The 21,451-nt window shown below is 34.7% G+C and overlaps 2 protein-coding genes across 2 annotated transcripts; both read right to left on the reverse strand.

Moving 5' to 3' along the window:
• Positions 1 to 89: 89 nt before the first annotated feature.
• LOC11407739 (KH domain-containing protein HEN4) lies at positions 90 to 6,881 on the reverse strand. Its single transcript, XM_003608347.4, has 7 exons — positions 6,223 to 6,881; positions 4,072 to 4,536; positions 3,697 to 3,972; positions 1,941 to 2,207; positions 1,783 to 1,865; positions 929 to 1,055; positions 90 to 578 (listed from the first exon to the last, which is right to left on the reverse strand). Exons 1-7 carry the CDS (start codon positions 6,712 to 6,714, stop codon positions 438 to 440), a joined length of 1,851 nt encoding a protein of 616 aa, XP_003608395.1. The 5' UTR covers positions 6,715 to 6,881; the 3' UTR covers positions 90 to 437.
• A 9,330-nt stretch (positions 6,882 to 16,211) lies between these two features.
• Positions 16,212 to 19,386, reverse strand: LOC11416430 (fructose-1,6-bisphosphatase, chloroplastic). Its single transcript, XM_003608346.4, has 3 exons — positions 18,890 to 19,386; positions 17,216 to 17,612; positions 16,212 to 16,826 (listed from the first exon to the last, which is right to left on the reverse strand). The coding sequence occupies exons 1-3, from the start codon at positions 19,286 to 19,288 to the stop codon at positions 16,426 to 16,428; spliced, it is 1,197 nt and encodes a 398-aa protein (XP_003608394.1). The 5' UTR covers positions 19,289 to 19,386; the 3' UTR covers positions 16,212 to 16,425.
• Between the last annotated feature and the right edge of the window lie 2,065 nt (positions 19,387 to 21,451).

The following is a 21,451-nucleotide window of genomic DNA, read 5'->3' on the forward strand; positions in this document are numbered from 1 at the left end:
ACTAAAACAGATTTGGCTTGATTATCATATGCAAATTGTTATGTAACTATTCTTAGTGTTCGACATATGCTCAAGACGGACAAAAAATGTGAAATATTAAAAGCTGAGACGTCTAAAATCATGAAACAGAATCACATTCAGGAGTTGAATCAAGATATAGCATCCTTAACAGGGTAATATTTCTAAAAGAACTGTTGAACACAAAGTATTGAGGTATACCCTAAAGTGATTCAAGAGACCGGAGTTGAGTCAGTATACTGCCGTTCAGTAAACAACCTACGCTAAATTGATTTAGCAAAAGTGTATTGGTGGAGTAAAATTGAAGGGCTGTACATGCTTTCCGGTGGTGTCAAAAAATATATCGCAAAAAATGGAAAAACTATGTCGACAAAATTCAAAACTGTTCAAAATAATGGGGCATCGGTGAGGGGATATTATCATGATGATCCATTGAGAATATATGCTTGGAGAAGGCTCTGAGCTGCTTGAGTTTCATCAGGTGTGCCCGATAAGACAATTTTAGCTCTGTCACTTGTTCCAGGACGAGGTTCATGAAAAACAACCTTGGCACCTGATATCTGATAATAAGAACACAACTAGTTAAAAAGACGGGTTATAAGCTGCCCTCCACAATATCTTTGTAACACGTCCATTGCTCATATGAACAATGCCACATATCCAGACAAAAATATGCAAGCACGAGATAATATGATGCAGCCAAAAAATTTAGTTCTTTCAGTATCAATGCATAGTTTCTACTTTTTATCTGGGAACAATCTTTTGAACAAATATCCAATTTTGAAATCATATCAGTGTTTATTAGTGTTCACTTAAGCAAGTTCACAATAATTAACACGAGGAGCTTGTAAGCCAGCAAACAAACTGTAAGTTTACATGTATAAATTTATAGAAGATTAAGATTATGTACCTGTCTCAATTGATCCAGATTGCTACCATTTTCCCCATATACAGAGCCAATAATATCATTGGGAAGCATAATTTCCACAGTTGTATTAGTTATAATGGCAGCATTACCAATGACAGTGTTACTCCCACTGCAGACCAAAAAAGATTAATAATCAGAACATGAAAGTTTGTGACATCTTAGTCCTTCTCCAAACTATTTCAACAACTCATTCAGCAATAATTGTTTCCCTTCTTTTTGCTTTTAGCGTGAGGAGAGGTCCCCCTCATTCCATAATTCCGAAGGTTGAGGCCAACAATCAACCTCAACAAGGAATTAGAGTGGAATTACATATCACCTACCAATAGGGAACTCTTGGATACAGTACCAAGTCATGCAATTGTTATGTGGCGACCAGTCAACAGTTGAACGAACCCTTGTTGGCATCAGAAACCATTTCATAGTAGCTCAGTCATATGACTTCCCTCAATGCCAGGGTTCCAACCTCCAAATATTAGCAAACAAAAAGGGATCCCAGAAAGGCCAAAATTTTATAAAATATAAAATGGTAGTCCAGCGCAATGATTTGCCACTAGACAGCTAATTACATGAGATAGCTAAATTCTCCAAAGTAAAAAAAGACAGTATGAGCTCAATGACACAAACAAGCAATGTCATGCAAGTATACAGTCTGACCAAGTTAAAGGTGTCGCATGCCACAGAACTCAACATTGGTTGTGTACCAAACCATAAATACGATTTCCTAGTCATTCAGATCTTTGATCCGATGATACTAAGGAGGCCTATGGTTTGTTCTTCATTAAATTAAATAATTGATTTAATTAAAGCATGTCTTATGTATTTTGCATGTCACCAACCTGGCAAGTTCTAAGTCACCTTCACGAGGATTCAATCTCCTGCCAGCATCATCGGTATATCTGGAATTTTTCCCACCCACCACCTGTCATCAAATTTAATCATATAACAACGGAAAACTTGCAAAGGAAAACCAGTCAATAGAGGGAAAGAGACATACCTTTGGTGCCCATACCCCTGATGAAGCAGAACGACCTGAATTTCGAGAAAGGGTGAGATGATCCATGCTTTGAGATAAAGAATGAATGCTTGGACCATGATTACTGCCAACAACTGATTGGCCTCCAAGACCAAGAGGAATGGAGTCCCTCGGTCTCCTGTAGGGACCGGTTCCGCCACTGTTTTGTGCTATGAGAAAAATATGATCTCGCAGTCTTCTAGTAGCATTATATAATGCATCTCGAACATTTGGAAGTTCACCTGATATCTGAGGGAAAAATGAATGAAGATACAATAATTAATAAATATATCTGAAGCCACTGCAAGATTTTGATGACTTGGTAAACAAAGTATAGTGACACACGCACGTTATGAATACTGCATATAGGTAAAAGTAAATGCATGGATACAATAAAAAACATAGGTTGAATATCATCGCATATTTTACAACCACTACACATTTCACCTAGGAAATCATGCAGATCATCTTTCGAAAGTGTGAAGATCAGATTTCCAGATCATGCATATGCATGAAGAAAAATTGAGCAGCTCCAACACATCAGTTGCAATAACTGATATATGCATGCATCAGGAAGACCATCAATATCATTTTGACTAATATGAAGGTGCTTATAAGGGTAGAAGTATATATTAAGATACCAAAAAAAAAAAAAAAAAAAAAAAAACAGTTTCAACTTATAAATATTACTCTTTCCCTTCATAAAAGAGAAAATAATTTATATTTCAAATAAAGCTTATAAAGGGAAGATGTTTGCTTTGAGGGATAAGTGAATAATATGTATAGACACACCCTAGCTGTTTATTACTTGCAAACAAGTCAAGCATAAGAAGGAGATAAATACAATTTACAAAACGATGCAAACAGAGGAAGTAACTAAAACCCTTAACGCTGGAAAAATAAACTAGCCAGCAGATGATCAGACCCGGTCATATTTCTATTTGGGTTGAGCATAACGTCATAACTATCATAGCAACTATGAGACACATCAAGAACCTAACTTTTAATGTTGAACAGGATACACAATTATATCAAAGCAGTTATGCAAACATATATCCACCTCTGAAGAGATAGATATTAATATACCAAACAGAAGCCTTGTCAAATACCTCAAAAAACAATAGCTGAAACAAATTTTAGATCAAGCTAGACTTTCTATAACAACTATTCCTCCTGCAATAACCATTATTACATATATTTATCAGGATAAGCCAGAAATGGCTTCAAACTTGTCTGTAGGCCTCAAGCTAAGTCTAACTAGTCTAGAAAACAAACACGAGCTCAAACATATCATATGAAGTATGAACAATCTCTATCTGAGAGAAGTAATTTCATTCACTAGGCATTAGCCCGGAGAGAACCTTTCACTTTTACTCTCTAGGCAAACTCTTCCCCCCCAAATCTGAGTTGAAAGAGCAAAAATCAAGAAACCGACAAGTAAGAAGAATGGGACTGCATTTATATACTTGAGAATAACAATTTTTTTGCAGAATATATATCTTAAAATGATACAAATGTCACATGATAAAAAGAATGGGTTTTTTTGTAGTAAAGAAAATAGGTGTATCAGGCATCGTTAAGTTAACATAATGAATCATGAGAGAGCTCTTACTTTAAGGGTAATAAATTTCGTATTTGACTTAACAGAATACACAACATGACATGTTGAGAAAATAAAATATAAAATCATTTTCAGCATCTTATGATTGTAAATCTAAATAATGAATCATCTCCATACCTGTACCACTTGATCATTAAATGATGCACACTTTGGAACTTCACCATTCCGAGTTATTCGGATGCTAGTCCATGTGGCCTTCCGCATTTCTGAGACTATTGCTCCACCTTTCCCTAACAAAACACCCACTTGGTTGGATGGGACTACTAGCTGTGCAGTGACAGATGACTCCTTGTTTGATCGCCAGTCTACCACCTTCTCAATACAACACTCAATAGACCTGCAGAAAACAAGCACAACAGCCTCCTGCGCTGGAGAAAATCTTGATTCGGGATTCTGCCAAAAAAAAAAAAAAAAGCCGCCAGCAAAAAGAAAATTAGCAAGTACACATAATGATACGCATAAAAGTATAAAAAACTATTAAATTTGACAAACCTCTAAAGCAGTAATAGTAATTAGCCGATCCTCACACTCAACTACTGGAGGACCAACACTAATATTAGCCCCTGTTTCGTTCTGAAGAGCTTTTACAATACTGCCACCTTTCCCAAGTACAGCACCAATCCTATCACCGGAACAAAGAATTCTAAAGGTAACTTCCTGCTTAAGTGCTTCCGGATCCAGAGATGAGACTCTGTTATCTTCAACTGACAACGGATGACTTTTAGAGGGGACACCATTAGACCTAATGGATGAAGTGGATATTGCAGAGCTCCTCTGCAGACGGAAATCCATATTCAGATCAGTTAAACCCTCATGTGGAACAGCAGAAGTTTCATTTTGAAATGCTTCATAAGGTCTGGTTCCCATCATCTTTGTTCTGTCAAGTGGAGGACAATCTTGAAGACGTCCAGCAACAGCAACGAGGGCCTTCTTTACAGATGACGCAATGCCTTGTATCTGACAACACCCCAAAATATATATTTACTCAGTATTTAAAAAAAATGATAGCACAGATAAAATTAAAGTTCATTTAGCATATTCAGGTGTCCTTTGATTAGTGAGCTATAAAGGGGTACAAGCTTGTACGTACCCCAAGTGTACGGTGTACCAAAATGAATACCCATTAAAAAAACTATTTTGGCACGCACCACAGGTATCTAATATGCACTGGTGTGGGTATATGCTCAGTACATGTATGACTTTAATTTTGGAGCAGCCGTGCTTCATAGCGAACCATTGTTACCATGCGATTTGGCAAGACCGCACGTGAGAATGTAAATGTATACAAAAAATAGTTTATTACACAATTAACCATGTGAGTATTTTATTAATTTCCTTCAGAATGCTATTTGTTTAGATTTGCAACTTCGTTGTAAATTTACACATTTTCTATGCCATGCTTTATCATTTAACTACACTAACCAATGTCATAAATGACAATATTTATACAGACAATAATTTATTAGTATTACACAATTAACTTTCTGAGTATTTTACTTGTTTATACTTGGAATTTTGTTGGGAAACTTGCACATTTTCCATGTTATGCTTTTCCATTTAACCACACTAACTTATGACATTCTCTTTCTGTCTACATTGAATGAAAATCAAATCCACCATCTCCATTATTGTATTTCACATATAAAAAAATTCTTATTTGTGCAATGGTAAAGTATTTCCTTGTGACATAGAGGAGTGGGTTCAAATCATAGAAACAGCTTCTTCACTTGTGGTGATAAAACTGCACGCATCTATTTTCCTCAAACCCCACTTGGTGGAACTGCCCTCTATTGTTCATTAATCATTACCAAGCGAGGTGTACGCACCAGTTCAGAGTTACCTCCTTTAACTGATGCTATTTCTTCAAGAATTATTGTGTTTGGATATTGACACGAAAATCGTGGCCTAACTCATCCTTACAAAACCCGCTTGTACAGTGAGGAGTGTCTCCTCTTTATAAAATCTTCTCAAGAATCCTATCTATCTGATGTGGGACTAAATCCCACCGAGTGTTGGTCGCTAACAGATATATAACTATTGAATTCAATTTGGTAGTTATATCCAAAAGCAATGAATTGTCAGTAGTTCTACAAATCTTCGATAAATTAAAGTAGCTTAAATAAAATAATATAGTAGGTGTTTGGTTTGGCATCTAGGAGGTCCTACACACGTTTCCAAGCCATTCCACCGTGAAAAATAGAAGCTAAAAATACCAGCTTCATTCAAGAAGTGTGTCTAGCGGCCTAAGTACCGCAAATACACATGATTTTCAAGTGTTCAAATATAAATGATATTCATCAACCACAATTTCCATCCAAATGTACACTTCAAAATCGTCAGTAATTGAGTTACAACACCTCGTTATATTCATTGATCATCCACTGAACGTAATTCACCACATATTTAAATTGCGTTGACGATCTAAATTGCAGTCAAATTTTGATTTTTAAAGTCAAACTATCATTTCTCATTATCTATCAATTCAACAGCTAGTCCAAAATAAATCCATTTTCTCAAACCTTAATAACTACAAATGCAGACAAAAACATTGATCAAATGTATTAATCAATAACATGCAATATAAAAACAAAAAACAATGATTTGAGTAATAATGAGACAAATAAAAAGTAAGTAAATAACTACCTCAATGATTTCATCAGAAGGTTTAGTACAAGCCGGCAACTTATCATTCAAAACCCTAATCCTACAACCAGTATCAGCCCTAATCTTAGCCACAACCATCCCACCTTTACCAATGACCCCACCAGCCTGACCAGCATTCACCAACAACCTACAAGAAACCACCCTATCACCAACACCATTTCCATCACTCTCCGCAGCAGCAACATCAAGAATCCTCTCAAACACCTTCAACAAAGCCTCCTGTGGGTTTAAAGAAACATCTCCATCGCCGTTGAGATTAACGATGACAACGATGACACGCTCCGGACAGTCGACCGGCGCGTCGTCGATTCGGATCCTAGCTCCGGTGAGTTGTTGAAGGGATTTGATGACGGAGCCGGATTTTCCGATGAAAGCGCCGATACGTGACGCGTGGCAGAGGAGACGGAAGACGACGTGGCCGTTATTGCGCTTGAAGGTAGTGAATGATGATTCTTCAGTGTTGCTTCCCATAGTGATTGATGATAGTTTTCAGTTTTTTTTGTAATAAATGATTATGGCGGCGCTGAGTGACGACAGCAACCTTAATGTTTTGTTTGTTTGTTGTGTTGTGTTGTGTTGTTTCAGTTTATGAGAGCAGTTGCAGAGATTGCGAGAGGGAAGATGAGATAGTGAGCGCGCCGTATTCTTTATTCAATTCTTTTTTATTTTTTTTTATTTTTTATTATTCATTCAAGATAATTCAAGATATTTTCACACAATTTCCTTCTAAATCATTTTACCTTTTTCTTTTACATTAATGTTTTCAATATTAAATTGCTTTTTAGTCAAAAATAAAAATCAACAACATTAATAAATTGGTCTAAAATTGTAACAAAAATAAAAAATTGGTCTAAAGTAGCTTTGGGTTTGATATCCGATCTTGCTGAAAATTTCCTATCTATAACATTATCAAAAAATTAAAAAAGGGTTGTGTTAATTAGCGTCTTCGAAACACTAGTTAAAGAAACAAAAAAAAAAGTATGATTTACGTTAAGGATGACATTTTTTACGCTTTTAAATACTTGATTACACAAATTTTAAGAAATTCTTACTGTAGATTATCAAAAAAAAAAGTTCTTACTGTACTTATTTTCTTAATTAGTGTCATAACAACATTAGTTAGTATTTTTCTCTTAATTTTATTACTCTTAATTTTTTATTTGGTCGAGTCAAGCAAAAGTTTATTTGGATAATAATATATATTTGTACTCGCAGGAGTACAATAATCATATATAGGGTTTGGGTTGTTTATGAGATGTCTTGAGAATGATTCCAAGAATGGTATTTATAGCCTGCTATGGGCTTGTTTTAACTTGACTTGTGACTTAAGTAAGCTGGGCTTTAGGGCTTTTATCCGGCTTCTAGAAGTGTCTAGAATCAAGCTAAGGCAGCGCCTACTGAAGGGCGCGCCTAAGGCCCATGGAGCCTTCTGGAGGGCGTCCTGGCCCTTCCGGAGGGTTCTTGTGTCCTTTTTAGGGATTCTTGGTCTCCAGGAATATATCGACGGTCCAATATCTAATGTAAAATGATCAACTTTTTTTTACTCAATAGTCCACTTAATTTTTATTTTATTTTATAGATAAACGAAATGACAATAATCTTTATAAACTAACACACCTAATTGGATGAGTCAGGATTCAAACATATATCGCGACATTCGATTAAGCAATTTAGTTAAGTGGCAAAATAATAAATAAATAAATATTATAATATTTTATTATTTGGAGGCCTAAGTTGATGGTTTTAATGACCTTTCACTTAGACCAACCCTGATTAGTTTTTTTTCTTGGGTTACTGAGGAGTTTCGATATGTGACATCCAGACATACGTGTCCTGAAATAATGAAGGGCTGGTTAGTTGAATATAAGATATAGTTTAGAGAAATTTTTCTTCCAAATATATACTTTCTTTTGCCAATTTTAATGTGCATTTATTTTTTAAAAGGCTTTTTTTTTTTTAAAGATTTCTTAAAAGACTTTTATACCTTTTCATATTTACTCAAAATGCAATTAATTTTCATGTTAGCATATCTGAAAACATTTTTTTTAAGAAAGCATATCTGAAAACATTTAATTCAACGTAATATTAGTAAAAAAACTTTCATTACCTTAATAATGAGTCTTATTGGTTTTAATTTTTTTCTTCTTATATAAAACCAAGAAAGTAATATCCACGCATTAATTTAACACAGTTACATTTATTTAATAATAAATACTTTATGGAAAATTAGTCAAAAAACAAACTTTATAAAAAAATCATTTTGCCAATATTATTACAATTCAATAAAATAATATATAATATTCTTAACATGCTATTTTTATTTAGAAAATATTTAAATATATTTTTAGTGTATAATTTGGATAATAATATTTTTAATTTGGATAAGACAATGTGTAATTTAGGTAATACTAAACAATCACATAGGATAATAAATTATTTTTGGGTGTTAATCGAATATCATATGCAGGTAATTGTATAGACTAATATCGCATGTTGAGTAGTGCTACGACGGATGACAAAACTCTTCCTCAAAAGCAATAACATTACCATATTCTCAATGCTGGATTTGAACAAAAACACTTTCAGATTAAACCGGAAGAGATCACTAATTTTCTTATTCAAGTACTATAGAGTCCTATAAGGTAATACTATTATAAAATAACCTGAGTACAGATTTTCTTAGATTAAATTCGGTATAATTTCATTTTTTATTTTTTTTTAAATTCAAAGAACAAAATAGCAAACATTTCCGATTGTTATTAAAATAACCCCACTTAGCCCTCTTCATCTGATTAGCATCAAGCAATTCATTATCATCCTTGTTTCTCTTCTTCTTTGACCTGCCTGATTGCCTTTTGATTGGTGGTGGCTGAAGACCAGCATATGTTGTTCTTTCCCATAAACACTGCCCATTAGCTGGATAGATGACACTGCTGTAGCATGTTGCATACCTTTCTTTCTTGAAACAATCTGGAACAAAATCATTGATGTTAATGTCCTGGCTCTTCATGCAGGAAATGGCATGACAACATGGTAAACCTGTCAACAACCATCTCCTACAATCACATTCCCTCCTAAGTAGATTGACAGGATACTTCTCAGTTAATGAAGCAATGCATCTGACTTCATAATCATATTCACTTGAACGCCTAAACAAGTTAACAAATTGACAAGCAATTTCAGGGCACAAATTAACCAACCAGTAATCATAATGGCAGACACATATAATTGACAGTAGCTATATGAGATCACATACCTAACCAATCAATTATTGGTGTATGCAAATTCTCTTTCAATTCTTTTTTTGATGTTAGGCAACACTTCATCTTCATATCTAGCAATTTTCTGCCTATTTGCTTCCCATCTCTCCATCAGGTACACTCTAATTTCTTTAAACATAGTGACCATTGGTTTTCCTCTAGCAATGATAATGGTGGAATTGAATGTCTCAGACATGTTGTTCACCAGAGTGTCACATAGTGGTCCACTTGTAAATCTTGACTTGCTCTAATGCCTAGCTGAGATTTTCTTCAGATACTCATACGCTCCTTCACTTATGGCTTTAATCTCATTCATAACATCATTAAATGCATTGTCATGTGATGCCTTTGCTGCTTTTCACATTAGCTCTTTTAATTTCTTACCAGGATATTTCTTCTTGAAGTTGTTGTAAAGATGCCTCACACAAAATATTTGATCCACTCCAGGAAGTAACTCATCCATAGCAGGTAGAAGATCCTATACCAAATTAGTGATTGTTAAAACAGAAATTGAATAAGCTTAAAACAGAAATTGAATAAATGAAAATTATTTACCTTTTGTTGGTCACTAATAAAAGTGTAAGTCAAGCACAATCCAGGTCCACCTAAGTCAGCAATGAGCTGCTCCAAAAACCATTTCCAAGATTTTTTTGTCTCCCCTTCAACCAATACAATTGATATTGGAAGCATTTGATAATTTGGGTCCCTTCAAATAGCAGACAGTAGTTGGCCACCATAGTACCCCTTTCCATTTAGTCCTATTATTGGCCCACACTTGAAAAAACTTTCCTTGCAGCCTTTGAAACAAACATACATCCTTTGGAAATGGGGAGGGAAAATAGCACCAGAATTCTCAAGGTCTTCTTCACTTCTATGGTAAGGTTGAGTGGTAATAGAAACACTAGATTATTTGTTAGACCTCAACAACTCATGTGCATAGTCATAAAGCCAAGTGTACTACTCCCTAAAAGAACAATCCACCAGATCAAATGCTTTGCTTCTAGCTCTGTATGCCTTAGTGAAGTTCACCCCAATACCCCATTTTTCATTAGCTCTTTCCACAATTTTAGCCAACTTCAGATCTGGATTTTCCTTCACCCTACTATGTAGCTTGTTACCCAACCATTCTGAATTCATCAACCTTATCTTATCTTAAACTCCCTAGTGCAGGTGTGCTCCCCCCCCCCCCCCCCCCCCGGTTATCTTCCTCAATTGCTGATAATTTTTTTAGCAAGTGTACTAAAAATGCATCAAAGTAATAAAATAAGTTCGTATCCACGAGGACTGTGTTAATCTCAATTTAGCAATAAAGTAAATATTTAAGATGTATAAAAGTTCTTTTGAATTGCCACTAGGCAGTTGATTGGTTTGATTGCAATAAAAGTAAATAATAGAAAATAAAGATAGTTTTGGAAAATATATATAAGAGATGAGACTAAGTCTTTCGAATCATCTATGTTTCCCTAATTGGTATACTGCACCTATTCTTATGAATGATTTTCTAGTTTCACGATAGTTAACAAAATAGTCCTAATCAATCCTTTGACTTAGAACCCTCTTCTCAAACTACAGCCCCTAATTCCTTTGGTGGTCTAATAATCTTCGAAGGTTTAAGCACGTTAACCTAATATCACTAACAAACGATTATCCATTCCTAGACTAACCTGTTTATTAGAACAATTCAATTCTGTCTAAGTAGAAAGCTATGGTCAGTAGTCATTCATTCTCACTAAATCATGTTTATATTTGACCAGGATATATAAAGCATTAATAACAATTGAATTGAATAAAAACTAGATTGTCATTCACAATAAATAGAGTTTACCAGCAACATGGTTCAATTAGGATTACAAAGAATCATCTCAGATTTAATCAAAAGAAAATTAGCTAGACATGATAAAAAGAATAAACAACATAATAAAGAAAATAAACCGATAGAGTTTCGCCGTTGCCGGCTTTGCTCCTCAGTCAATTCTCAATCGCTACTGTTGATAATCGTTTTCCACATCCATGTGCCTTTTTCCCATCTCGTTATACGTGAACTCCTAATTCCTTTTCCAAAACCTCATACTCTGCCGAAAACGTGAATTTTTTTTTCTTGTTGTGAAGCTGCCTTTTTATATCATTATGTAACCTAGTTATCAAGTCATTGCATGTTACCTTTTCTTTCTTTTGGATCAAACATAAGCCCATATGACTTCTTAAATCCATTGCTTCTTGACAGTTTTGCTCTTTTTGATCATATTTTCTTTTGCTTTCATTTCTTTCCTTGTGCCACATGTCCCTAAAATCGTGTCACGAAATAGCCATCGTGACACGATTTAACCAATGTCGAATGAACCTCATCCTGTGCTTCAAATCGTGACACGATTTTGCTTTCTTCAAAATCTTCTATTTTTCTTGTTTTCTTTGCTGTTTAAGCTTGCTTGTGAACTCAAAATATCATGAAAATGATACTAAACACAGTGAATGACTGAGTGTCATCAATTGCCATGTTTCTTCATTTGGTATCTTTGCCAAATATAGCTCCCTTGCACAACCAGGTTTACATGTAACCGTCACTCTCCTTTTATCACTCCTCCTAAACTTCATAGCCCTAGTAGAATGGACTGCATAAGTTCTCACCGCATCTTGAAACTGCTTCTTAAACACAAAATATGTCCCTGCCTCCCATTCATAGTCTCTCATGTTCTCAAGTTGCTTGAAGGTTGGAAACTTATGCTTGCTGCCTATATTTCCTTCCTCATCATCAGTTTCAGCACCACTATCCAACTCATCACTATTGTACTCTTCATCATCATTTAAACCTCTATCCCTCACTATGCTTGACTGACCAGGAACCTCCTCACTATTTTCATTTCTGTTAACTTGATGAGCTAAGACCTCATCATCAAACACAGACTCATTGCTCTTTTGTTTTTGTTTCTTTGGTCTTCCCCTTTTTTTCTTGGCCTTACTACCACTAGCTTCTCCTACAGTCTGAGTCCCTTGAGTTGATTCACCAACAGTTGCAGAGGATGGACCAGCTTCTCCCTGAGTTGATTCACGAATAGTAACAATTGATGGACTTGCTAAAACCTCATCCTCTTTCTATGCTAAAACCTGACCTGCTTTATCTGCTTCTTCAACTATTGCCTCACCAAAGTTATCTTCATCCCCAACCTCTTCCTCTGAGTCTCCAAAGGACACTTGCAGAGCACTATCGTCCTTTTCCACACCTACCCAGAAACCCTCATCATCATAATCTTCTAAGTTAATATCAAGCCCATCCCTCTATTCTTCATATAGACCAATTGTAGTTCCCTCCTCACCAGCAACACTTATGTCATTATTTAATCCCTCACCAAACTCAGTGGACCTATCCTTATTTGTTTCATTCACACCAGTGGGACCCCCCCATCAATTATAATATTCACCTCAGTTACTCCACCATGTGCCCCATTGTTGGTCCCACCATTGGCTCCACCATCTATATCACCTTCAATTACCACATTACCCTCTCAACTCATTTTCATGCATATCATCAACATTTCCCTCATTTTCCACCATGTCAACAACATTTCCTCCATTTTCTTCAACCACTACAGGGTACTCAATCATAAGAACACCCCCATTTTCCATATCATCTACAATTTCCTCCAAAGCAACTCCAGCATTTGGTACAGGAAAGTCATTGGCTTCATCTAAAGGGTTCAGGTTTCCAAAGGCTCGTGGGTCTACAAAGTGTATTACATAAAGATGAACCATCTTATCCATTTCTGCTATATCTTGCATCCTTCTACAACCATTGTCATCCCTCAACCTAATCAAGTTTTCCTCTAGATAAGGGTCATGGTACCAAAGGCTCGTAATCATGGGGCCTCCTAGTTTCTTAATAGTTGCTAGCAAAGAAAAGTAACTCCAGTAATCTGGCTCAGCTTCTAACACAGTTTGTTTTCCAATATATTTGGTATTGTGAAATTCAAAAAACACCCCTCCATGATGAACCACAAGCATAAACCTTCCTTCTAACTGTTACAAAATCAAAACAAACAACTCAACCTAGTAAACAACAACATTAAAACGACTTGCAGTTCATTTAATTTGGAAACCCTAAAACGATAAACAGTTGATTAAAAAAAATTTATTTTTTGAAAACCCTAACCCTAAACCAGATCACAAACCCAGAAACTAGCATGAAAAACCGAAAATATGAACAAACCCTAAACCCTAAAGCAAAACGAAGAGAAGACATACCTCAACAATCGGACCCTCAAAATCGGGATCTTCTGCAGCCATTTTCGTCTTCAGCTAGCGAAAACGACCTTCTTCTTCCTCTTTGATTCTTCAGCAACCCTTTGTTGTTGTTCTTCTTCGCTCCCTCTCTCTCTAAAACCTTTTCAACTTTCTAAAACCCGCTTCCGTTTCTCTCTCTATGTCCAAAAATGCCTTATATACGTGCCACATAGGATCGTCCACGTGTGCAAGAACTAACGGGAAAGACAAGCTTTTGACGGAAGGGACCATATTGACTGACGGAGCAAAAGCAAAGGGACCAAATCGTTGATTTTAGAACTTATGGGACCAAAATAAAAACAACAAATTAGTTAGGGGACCAAATATCGAATTAGCCTTTATAATATTCCATTTAGTTTGTAATTGTAACGAGGCAGAGTGGAAATTACTCTCCCGCTCTTCATCCCTACCATAAAAAACACTCAAAATACTCTGATCCCAATCAACATAAAAAAAAAAAAAAATTAAATTTTTATTTCATCAATCAAATTGGCAGTAAAACTATTCACTTCTATTTTATTTTTATAGGAGATCAATATTGTTTTCTACTTCCCCCCGTTCATGACTATGATCCTTTGGGTGTAGGTGAACTCTTTTACCAACTAAGTTGGGCTAATGGTAAAAATATTTAAAATTTAATCATAAAACAAATAAAAAACAAAGACATTATTAAATATTACATATTGAAGAAAATTATAGTTTATACACATATTGTGTAAAAAGATAAATAAATATAATATAAAAAATACTTGGATATACACATATAATATAATTGTTTATCTTAATAAACTAATTTAAAATGATGTCAGTATCGACATTTACATGTAGAAGATACTCGTTTCACATAAAAAAAATATAGAATCTTCCTGATGACTTTGTCGAAATCGATTTCCTCGTATTTTCTCATATGGGGCAATTCGCATTCTTAAATGTTATTTTTAATTTTGTTTAAGAACCATGGTTGCAACCCATTAATTTTGAGTGATTGCTTTGCTCATCTCTTCTGTAGGCATGGCAATAGGGTGAGATGGGTATGAGTTTTACATTCCCCATCCTCATACCTGATTCTTATGTACTTACCTGTTACCCTACTCATATTTAACGGGAATGAGAAATTGAACCTCATCCCCGTCCTCGACGGGTTCGGGTATCCCCGCCTTATCCCCGTCCTGCCATTGAATATTTTTTTTAATAAAAAATAGAAGTTTTTTTGCAACCCCTATAAAAATGTTGTAATGCATTATCCAGCAATATGCTCATTTTAATATTTGTCAGACCGATTGATTTAGTTGCTTCTTTAAATACCAATGGTAGTTTTTATAACATGGCAATTATCAAACAAAATAACATGACATATCAACATAAAGTAATTTTCTGCATTCGGGATATATTTTGGTATAAATTCGGGGTGGGTACCTATATACCCGTTACCCGTCCCATACCCGTGTTTTGAAATTGGGAAAACCCAAACTCATACACAAACCCAGTCAAAATGGGAAAAACCCGTCAAATTAAATTTGGTTTGGAACCACGATATGAATTTTGTTGCCATGTCTACTCTTCCATAATATTCTCAAACTTGTCGAAATACACTATCCAAAATTTGCTTCAAGTAAAATGCCAAATTTTAGGGGATTGGAAGCACAATCAGCTTAAATTCCATCAAATGAATCTATAATTTGTGAAAACAGAAAAGGCATTCCTTTCATAAAAAAATAAAATAAAAAAAAATCCCTTGCATGATTAACTATACTTTTTAGATTTTAAAGATTAACAATAAAGGCATTGACAGCACAAATTAGGATTGTGAAAACAGAAACATCTAAAACAACTTATGAGCATGCTACAAGAGCCAAAACACATATTGCAAAATTTGAGATATCTAAAATGAAAATGCATAAAACTTGAAGCTTTAAATAGTTGGATGCAAACCGCGTCAAAATCCAACTCAAATGTTTCCGTGAGCTTAACTTAACTTGGTAGAGACATTGTATAATATATACATGGATCAGAATTCGAAACCCGGATATCTCACTTATTCACTTTAAAAGGTGAATTTCTAATCAATAGGTTACTTAAAAAAAAAAAAAAAAGTCCAACTCAAGCTTACCTCGCTGTTATAAATTTTACAAACCATCCACATTTGATTAATTGTGAAGAATCAATAAGAGTGTTTACGACGATTTTGGGTTAATTGAAAAATCTAACATCAGTCATTTAAAAAAAAAATATTTGAAATATATACACTTAAAACCTTGGTAATCGAGCTCCCTCAAATCACATGAACAAAGATCCTCTACAAATGCATACATTTTAAAATCATGTGATGAACATTTATTCCCTTAAATTACAGTAAAGGGAGAGGTCTCCATTCCTTTTGAGAAATGGAGAGTATCCTTACTTAAATCACCCTAAAATTACTTTAGTAATAAATGAAGAGAAGAAAAGGAGAGAGGTATTCATTTGTGTGTTTAAAGTCATTGAATCAATAACCATCTCCCAAGAAAAACAAAAGTGAAGAGAAAGAAATCTATTAACACAAATGATGGATATAAGGCAATACATACAACAGATATAAACAACAACATAGTTACAAATAAGTTAGGAAACATAAAGGTTGAACATTCAAAATTTCAATGCTATAGCATCAAACCTCATAACCAGGATTTACTTTTTGTTGTATGTCTCCATAACTTTCCAACTCTTCCATGTCTTCTGAACTCCCTAAAAAGAGAGGAAGTCTTTGGTGCAGTTTAACTGGTTGAAGAGAAAGAATCCTACTTTTTCCATCGGACCCTCTCCCACCAGCTTGCTCCACGATGAAACTAAGAGGGTTTGCTTCATAAACAAGACGAAGATGGTCCCTCGGATTCATCGCCACACCCCCATACAACAAAGTTCGATGGAGATCAGCCACTAGAGAGCATATATACCTTGCAGAGTACTTCTTAGGATATTTACCCTTTCCTTGTCTCACAGTATCAATATATTTTCTTAAGCCTTCAGGCCAATCAAAATATCTTGCATCATTCACAGAATATATTTGCCCTGAGTGACAAAACAAGAGAGCAGTCAACAACATAAGCCCTTCAAGATAGTTTATGAAAACGATTTATAGTTTATACGAAAATAATTTGACTTAGCCTTATGTAAGATGCTTCCAACATTTGATAATATAACATAAGGTAAGAGTTATAACTATCAAATTATTTGTGTAAATGTTTGTGTCAAAGTGGAAAGTTGATATTAGATCTGCAAATATCTGTGTAAATGTTTTTTTTGAAGAAACTAAACTAACCCCCTCAAATTGGCACCAGAGAGAATCGAACCTGAGACCTTGAGGAGGAGCACACTCCCAGGTCCCAAGCCAATACCACTAGGCCAACCCAAGTGGGTTAATATTTGCGTAAATGTCATAATTAAAGTGCATATGTTACCACGGGGAGGAATTTTAATGCTTGGATTTGTCAGAATGAAGTCTCCTGTTGAACGGTCGAGAGTGAATGCATGTGTCCCAGAGCCAAAGGTAATGCAGAGTATAGTTGCAGATGAATAGAGAACATAGCCAGAAGCTATCAACCTATTTCCACTTTGGAGTGAATTCAGCAAAGCCTTCTCCTCTGTGGGAAGATCATCTAGCTCCTCAAGGCGTTTATAAATACCGAAAATTGTACCAGTTGGAATGGATGCATCAATATTTCGAGAACCATCTAGGGGATCTGTCACGACCACATATGGACCATCATCACTTATCCAAGTTGGTGTATCATTTTCTTCAGAAGCCATGACAGCAACTTTTCCAGATTTTTGAAGTGATGACAAGATAATTTCATTCTGCAATAAATGCATGGTGGGGATAATTGATGACTCAGATTCTCTTTTTCCTTTGATAAAGGGTTTTGTTACGAAAGTAAATTACACAGTCTTTTATAGACATAATGGCTAGAAAGAATTTATATATGACAGTAAACATTCAAGACTAGTATGGTAAATCAGTAATGGGTTTAAAAATAAGACCAATTCAGATATAAGATCAAAATTATTAGCCCAACAATCCATTTAACAACATTAATAGAACAGTTTGTCATAATGGAGATATAGGCTATATATCTCATGCAAGACTTACATACATAGACTTTGAGTCAAGACTATATAACCTTCAACACACTCTAACATAAGAGTTTCTAAGTATTTATAAGTAGATATATCACTATCAGCAGTCAAAAGAAGTTCTCATGATGGTGTTCTACAACTTAGATATAAGGGCTAGCTTACATTAATTTTCCATGAGTTGTTCAACTAATGCACGTATAGAAACAGGCATGAAATGAAACCTTCGATTCTCAAAATTTTGAAGACCCTTGGGGCTTAATTGGTAGTAAGTTATATGAAAACACAAGGATGACAAAAATCATTCCTTTTGACATTAAATATTGCACTTTCATCTCATGGTCACCTCAACTTGGATGGCTTATTTTCTATTAGGTTAGGTTTAAATATCGGGTCTAACTAGTTCAAACCAATTCGTAAAGTAACAAGTGCCACTTTGTTGGATGACTCGAATGGATAGTCTCTAATGCCAGACAAGATTTTTATATTTGGTCTAATCCATCTCTACAAAGCCGACCTAGATGACTTATTTTCTAATCGGTTTTAGTATCCGGTCTAGCCCATCTCTACAAAACCAGGTTGTTACATAGATAATTTGGTGGATGACACAAATAGATAGACTCTAATGCAATAGTTCACCTAATTCATGCTTACAAAACCGACTTTTAAAGTGTTTTTTATACAAAATTTATGCTATATTGAGTTTTTCCCAATGATGTCCCCGTAGCGCTCAGTTGGTAGGGATATTGCATGATATATGCAAGGGCCGAGTTCGAAACCTGGACACCCTACTTATTCTTCTTAAAAAAGAATTTATAGCCACTGGGCTACTAGACAAAAAAAAGAAGTTTTTCCCAATATTTTCAACCACCCATTTTGTCATGATTCCCGATTAACAACACACAAACACAATGAAAAAACATGACAAAACTAACCAAGACAAACAAAAAGGAAAAAACATCATTGAAACTCATAAAATTCAAGAGAGAAGAAAAACACACCGATATAATATCAAGAGGCTTTGGAGCATCCCTATCAGAACCACTACTTGGCATATCAATGGTATAATTGAAAGGAGAAGCTATAAGAGCTGCAATTCTCTTACAAGCATATTGTATATGATCAATCAAAATCACCAAATCATCATTCACACCAATTCCACCTCTCTTACCCATATACTCCATCAATGTAACAGACCCATCATCATTTGCAACTGTTGATGAAGATGAAGAAGAATTACCTAAGGCTGAGAGTGGTTTTACTCTTGTTCTGAACTCAGAAACTGAAGCCATTGTTGGAGTGTAGAAAAGGGTTTGAGTTTTTGATTGGAAAGTTTGAAGCTTTGGTCGGAAGGTGAGGAGGAGTTGATAGAAGGGTGTTGTTGTTGTTGCTGACTGCATAGTGTCAAAACTTATCCAAGTTTCAGCAAAAAGTTTCCATTTTCATTTGGGGACACATTTTCCCCCTTTTCCGGGAGTTGCTGGAAATACATGGATACCAAAAATTTTAAGGTTAGACCGATTTAAAAATATAAATAATTCATAATTTTTACGTAAAAAAAGTTTTATTTTTTATTTTTTATGTTTTAATGTGTTGAATACACAATTTTTTTTTTAAATAATTTTTTTTATCAAATGTCTTAAATATTTGTTAACATTTTTCACTTTTAAAACATATCGAAATAAAATAATCTAGAGAAATTTTAACTTCGGCACAAACCCAAATTAATTTTAATTGGACACGCACTTATAAATAAAAAAATTAAAAGAAAAAAGATTTAAATGATGTGATTAAATAATTTCTCTATTATTTTTTTACATTGTGTCTAAATAAGAATCACTCAATTATCTAATATTTATATTTAAATAGGTAAAAGAAAATTTTGTTTGGTCGTAAGTTGGGAACACTTTAATTTTATTTATTTATTTATTTTCAAAATAATTTAGTGGATACAAATACTTTTTTTTAGGAAAGCTAGAAATACTTTTTTTTTTTTTAAGGAGGGAAGCTACGAATACTTATTAACTGAAAAATATGGAATCTAATTTAGGTGCCATTTAATATGGGAAAGGGTAAAATTTTCCCATTAATGAAAAGTCAATTTTAACCATTTGACCTAATAAAGTACACATTATTATCATAATCTTTCAACATTATATTATTCTTCTATTATCATAATCTTTCAACAGTATATTATTCTTCTTCACCATCTTCCAACCTTATTCTTTCTTCTTCATGCCTCACTAATCCACCACCTACATCAAACCTGCCAACACTTTAAGAAACAGAAATGCATACTCTTCAAACCTTAGTTCTTGACACTTCAACGACATTGTTCAAATCTCAAACAACACTTTAACCTAAATCAAGTTTATGCTACCACCGCTACTGTGCATTATTTTTAGAAAATAAAGTTGAAAAATCTCCAATAAATAACAAACTTCTCTGCTAGAACCCTAAACATGGAAACAATGGCTTAACAAACCATGTAGTTAAAACTTTTTTTTTTTTTTTTTGTGGTTTATGAACAAAACAATGCTGACCAATGTAAAGAATATAGAACAAATCATGTATTGCACTTAGACAACGTAAATTGTGTGGGAGGGTGTGGCTCATTTGAGAATGTCGAGCAACTTTTCCTTGGTTGTGATTTCTTTGGTCGGGTGTGGACACAACTGTTACTTTGGCTTGGTTTATCATATGTTGCTCCGGTCGGATGTAGAGACCATTATCTTCAGTTTGGACATATGGCGGGTTTACCCCATTTTTCACATTCTTTTTTGCAGTTAATTTGGCTCGCTTATGTATGGACTACATGGAAGGAGAGGAACAATCACATTTTTAATCAGAAGTCTACATCAATTAGCATTCTATCTGACAGAGTGAAATTACTCTCATTCCAGTGGCTTAAAGCTAGGTTGCATTCTTTTGCCTTCAGTTACCATGACTGGTGGCAACACCCTATGTCTTGTATGGGTATTTTCATGTAATCTTCTTTGTTTTGGTTGTGAAAGCACGATGTCTGTATTTATGGCACCAGTGAACTGACCTTTGTATCGTTTTTAAGTGATTCTCTTTTGCACACCTTGTGCGAGATGAATCACTTCTGGTTATGAAATCCATTTTGACTTGTTCAAAAAAAAAAAGTGAAAAATAAACAAAGCATCTCTTGAAAATTAATTTCACCGGCGAACCACCGCATACCACCGTGGACGAGTTTCCGATCACCACCTCCGGTTGGAATTAAAGAGAAAAATTGAAGAAACAATAAAAAAACAGTTGATGAATTATACTTTAGAATTAAAATTAGGACAGTGGTATCTTTTTAGTTTCTTCGTGCTTTTTAATCCTATTGAAAAAAAAGAAAAAAAGAAGTGGGATGCCAGGTTTGATGTTGGTAGTGATGGGTAAGTGGGGCATGAAGGAGACGGTGTTGGAAGATGGTGTAGAAGATATGGCTCTGTTTGGTAAAAATAAGCTATAAACTAGCTGATAGCTGAAAAGTTAGCTGATAGCTGATGACTGATAGTTGATAGCTTATAGCTGAAAAGCTTGCTTATTAA

The sequence above is a fragment of the Medicago truncatula genome, chromosome 4 (assembly GCF_003473485.1).
Source record: "Medicago truncatula cultivar Jemalong A17 chromosome 4, MtrunA17r5.0-ANR, whole genome shotgun sequence".
NCBI lineage: Eukaryota > Viridiplantae > Streptophyta > Magnoliopsida > Fabales > Fabaceae > Medicago > Medicago truncatula.

Coding starts and splice junctions, on each gene's coding strand:
- LOC11407739 (XM_003608347.4), bottom strand. CDS start 6,714: ATGGGAAGCAACACTGAAGAATCATCATTCACTACCTTCAAGCGCAAT. Junction 2,208..3,696: donor TTAATGATCAAGTGGTACAG/GTATGGAGATGA, acceptor TTTTTCCCTCAG/ATATCAGGTGAACTTCCAAA. Junction 579..928: donor ATCTGGATCAATTGAGACAG/GTACATAATCTT, acceptor TCTTATTATCAG/ATATCAGGTGCCAAGGTTGT.
- LOC11416430 (XM_003608346.4), bottom strand. CDS start 19,288: ATGCAGTCAGCAACAACAACAACACCCTTCTATCAACTCCTCCTCACC. Junction 17,613..18,889: donor AGCCTCTTGATATTATATCG/GTGTGTTTTTCT, acceptor CATTTATTGCAG/AATGAAATTATCTTGTCATC. Junction 16,827..17,215: donor CATTAAAATTCCTCCCCGTG/GTAACATATGCA, acceptor TTTGTCACTCAG/GGCAAATATATTCTGTGAAT.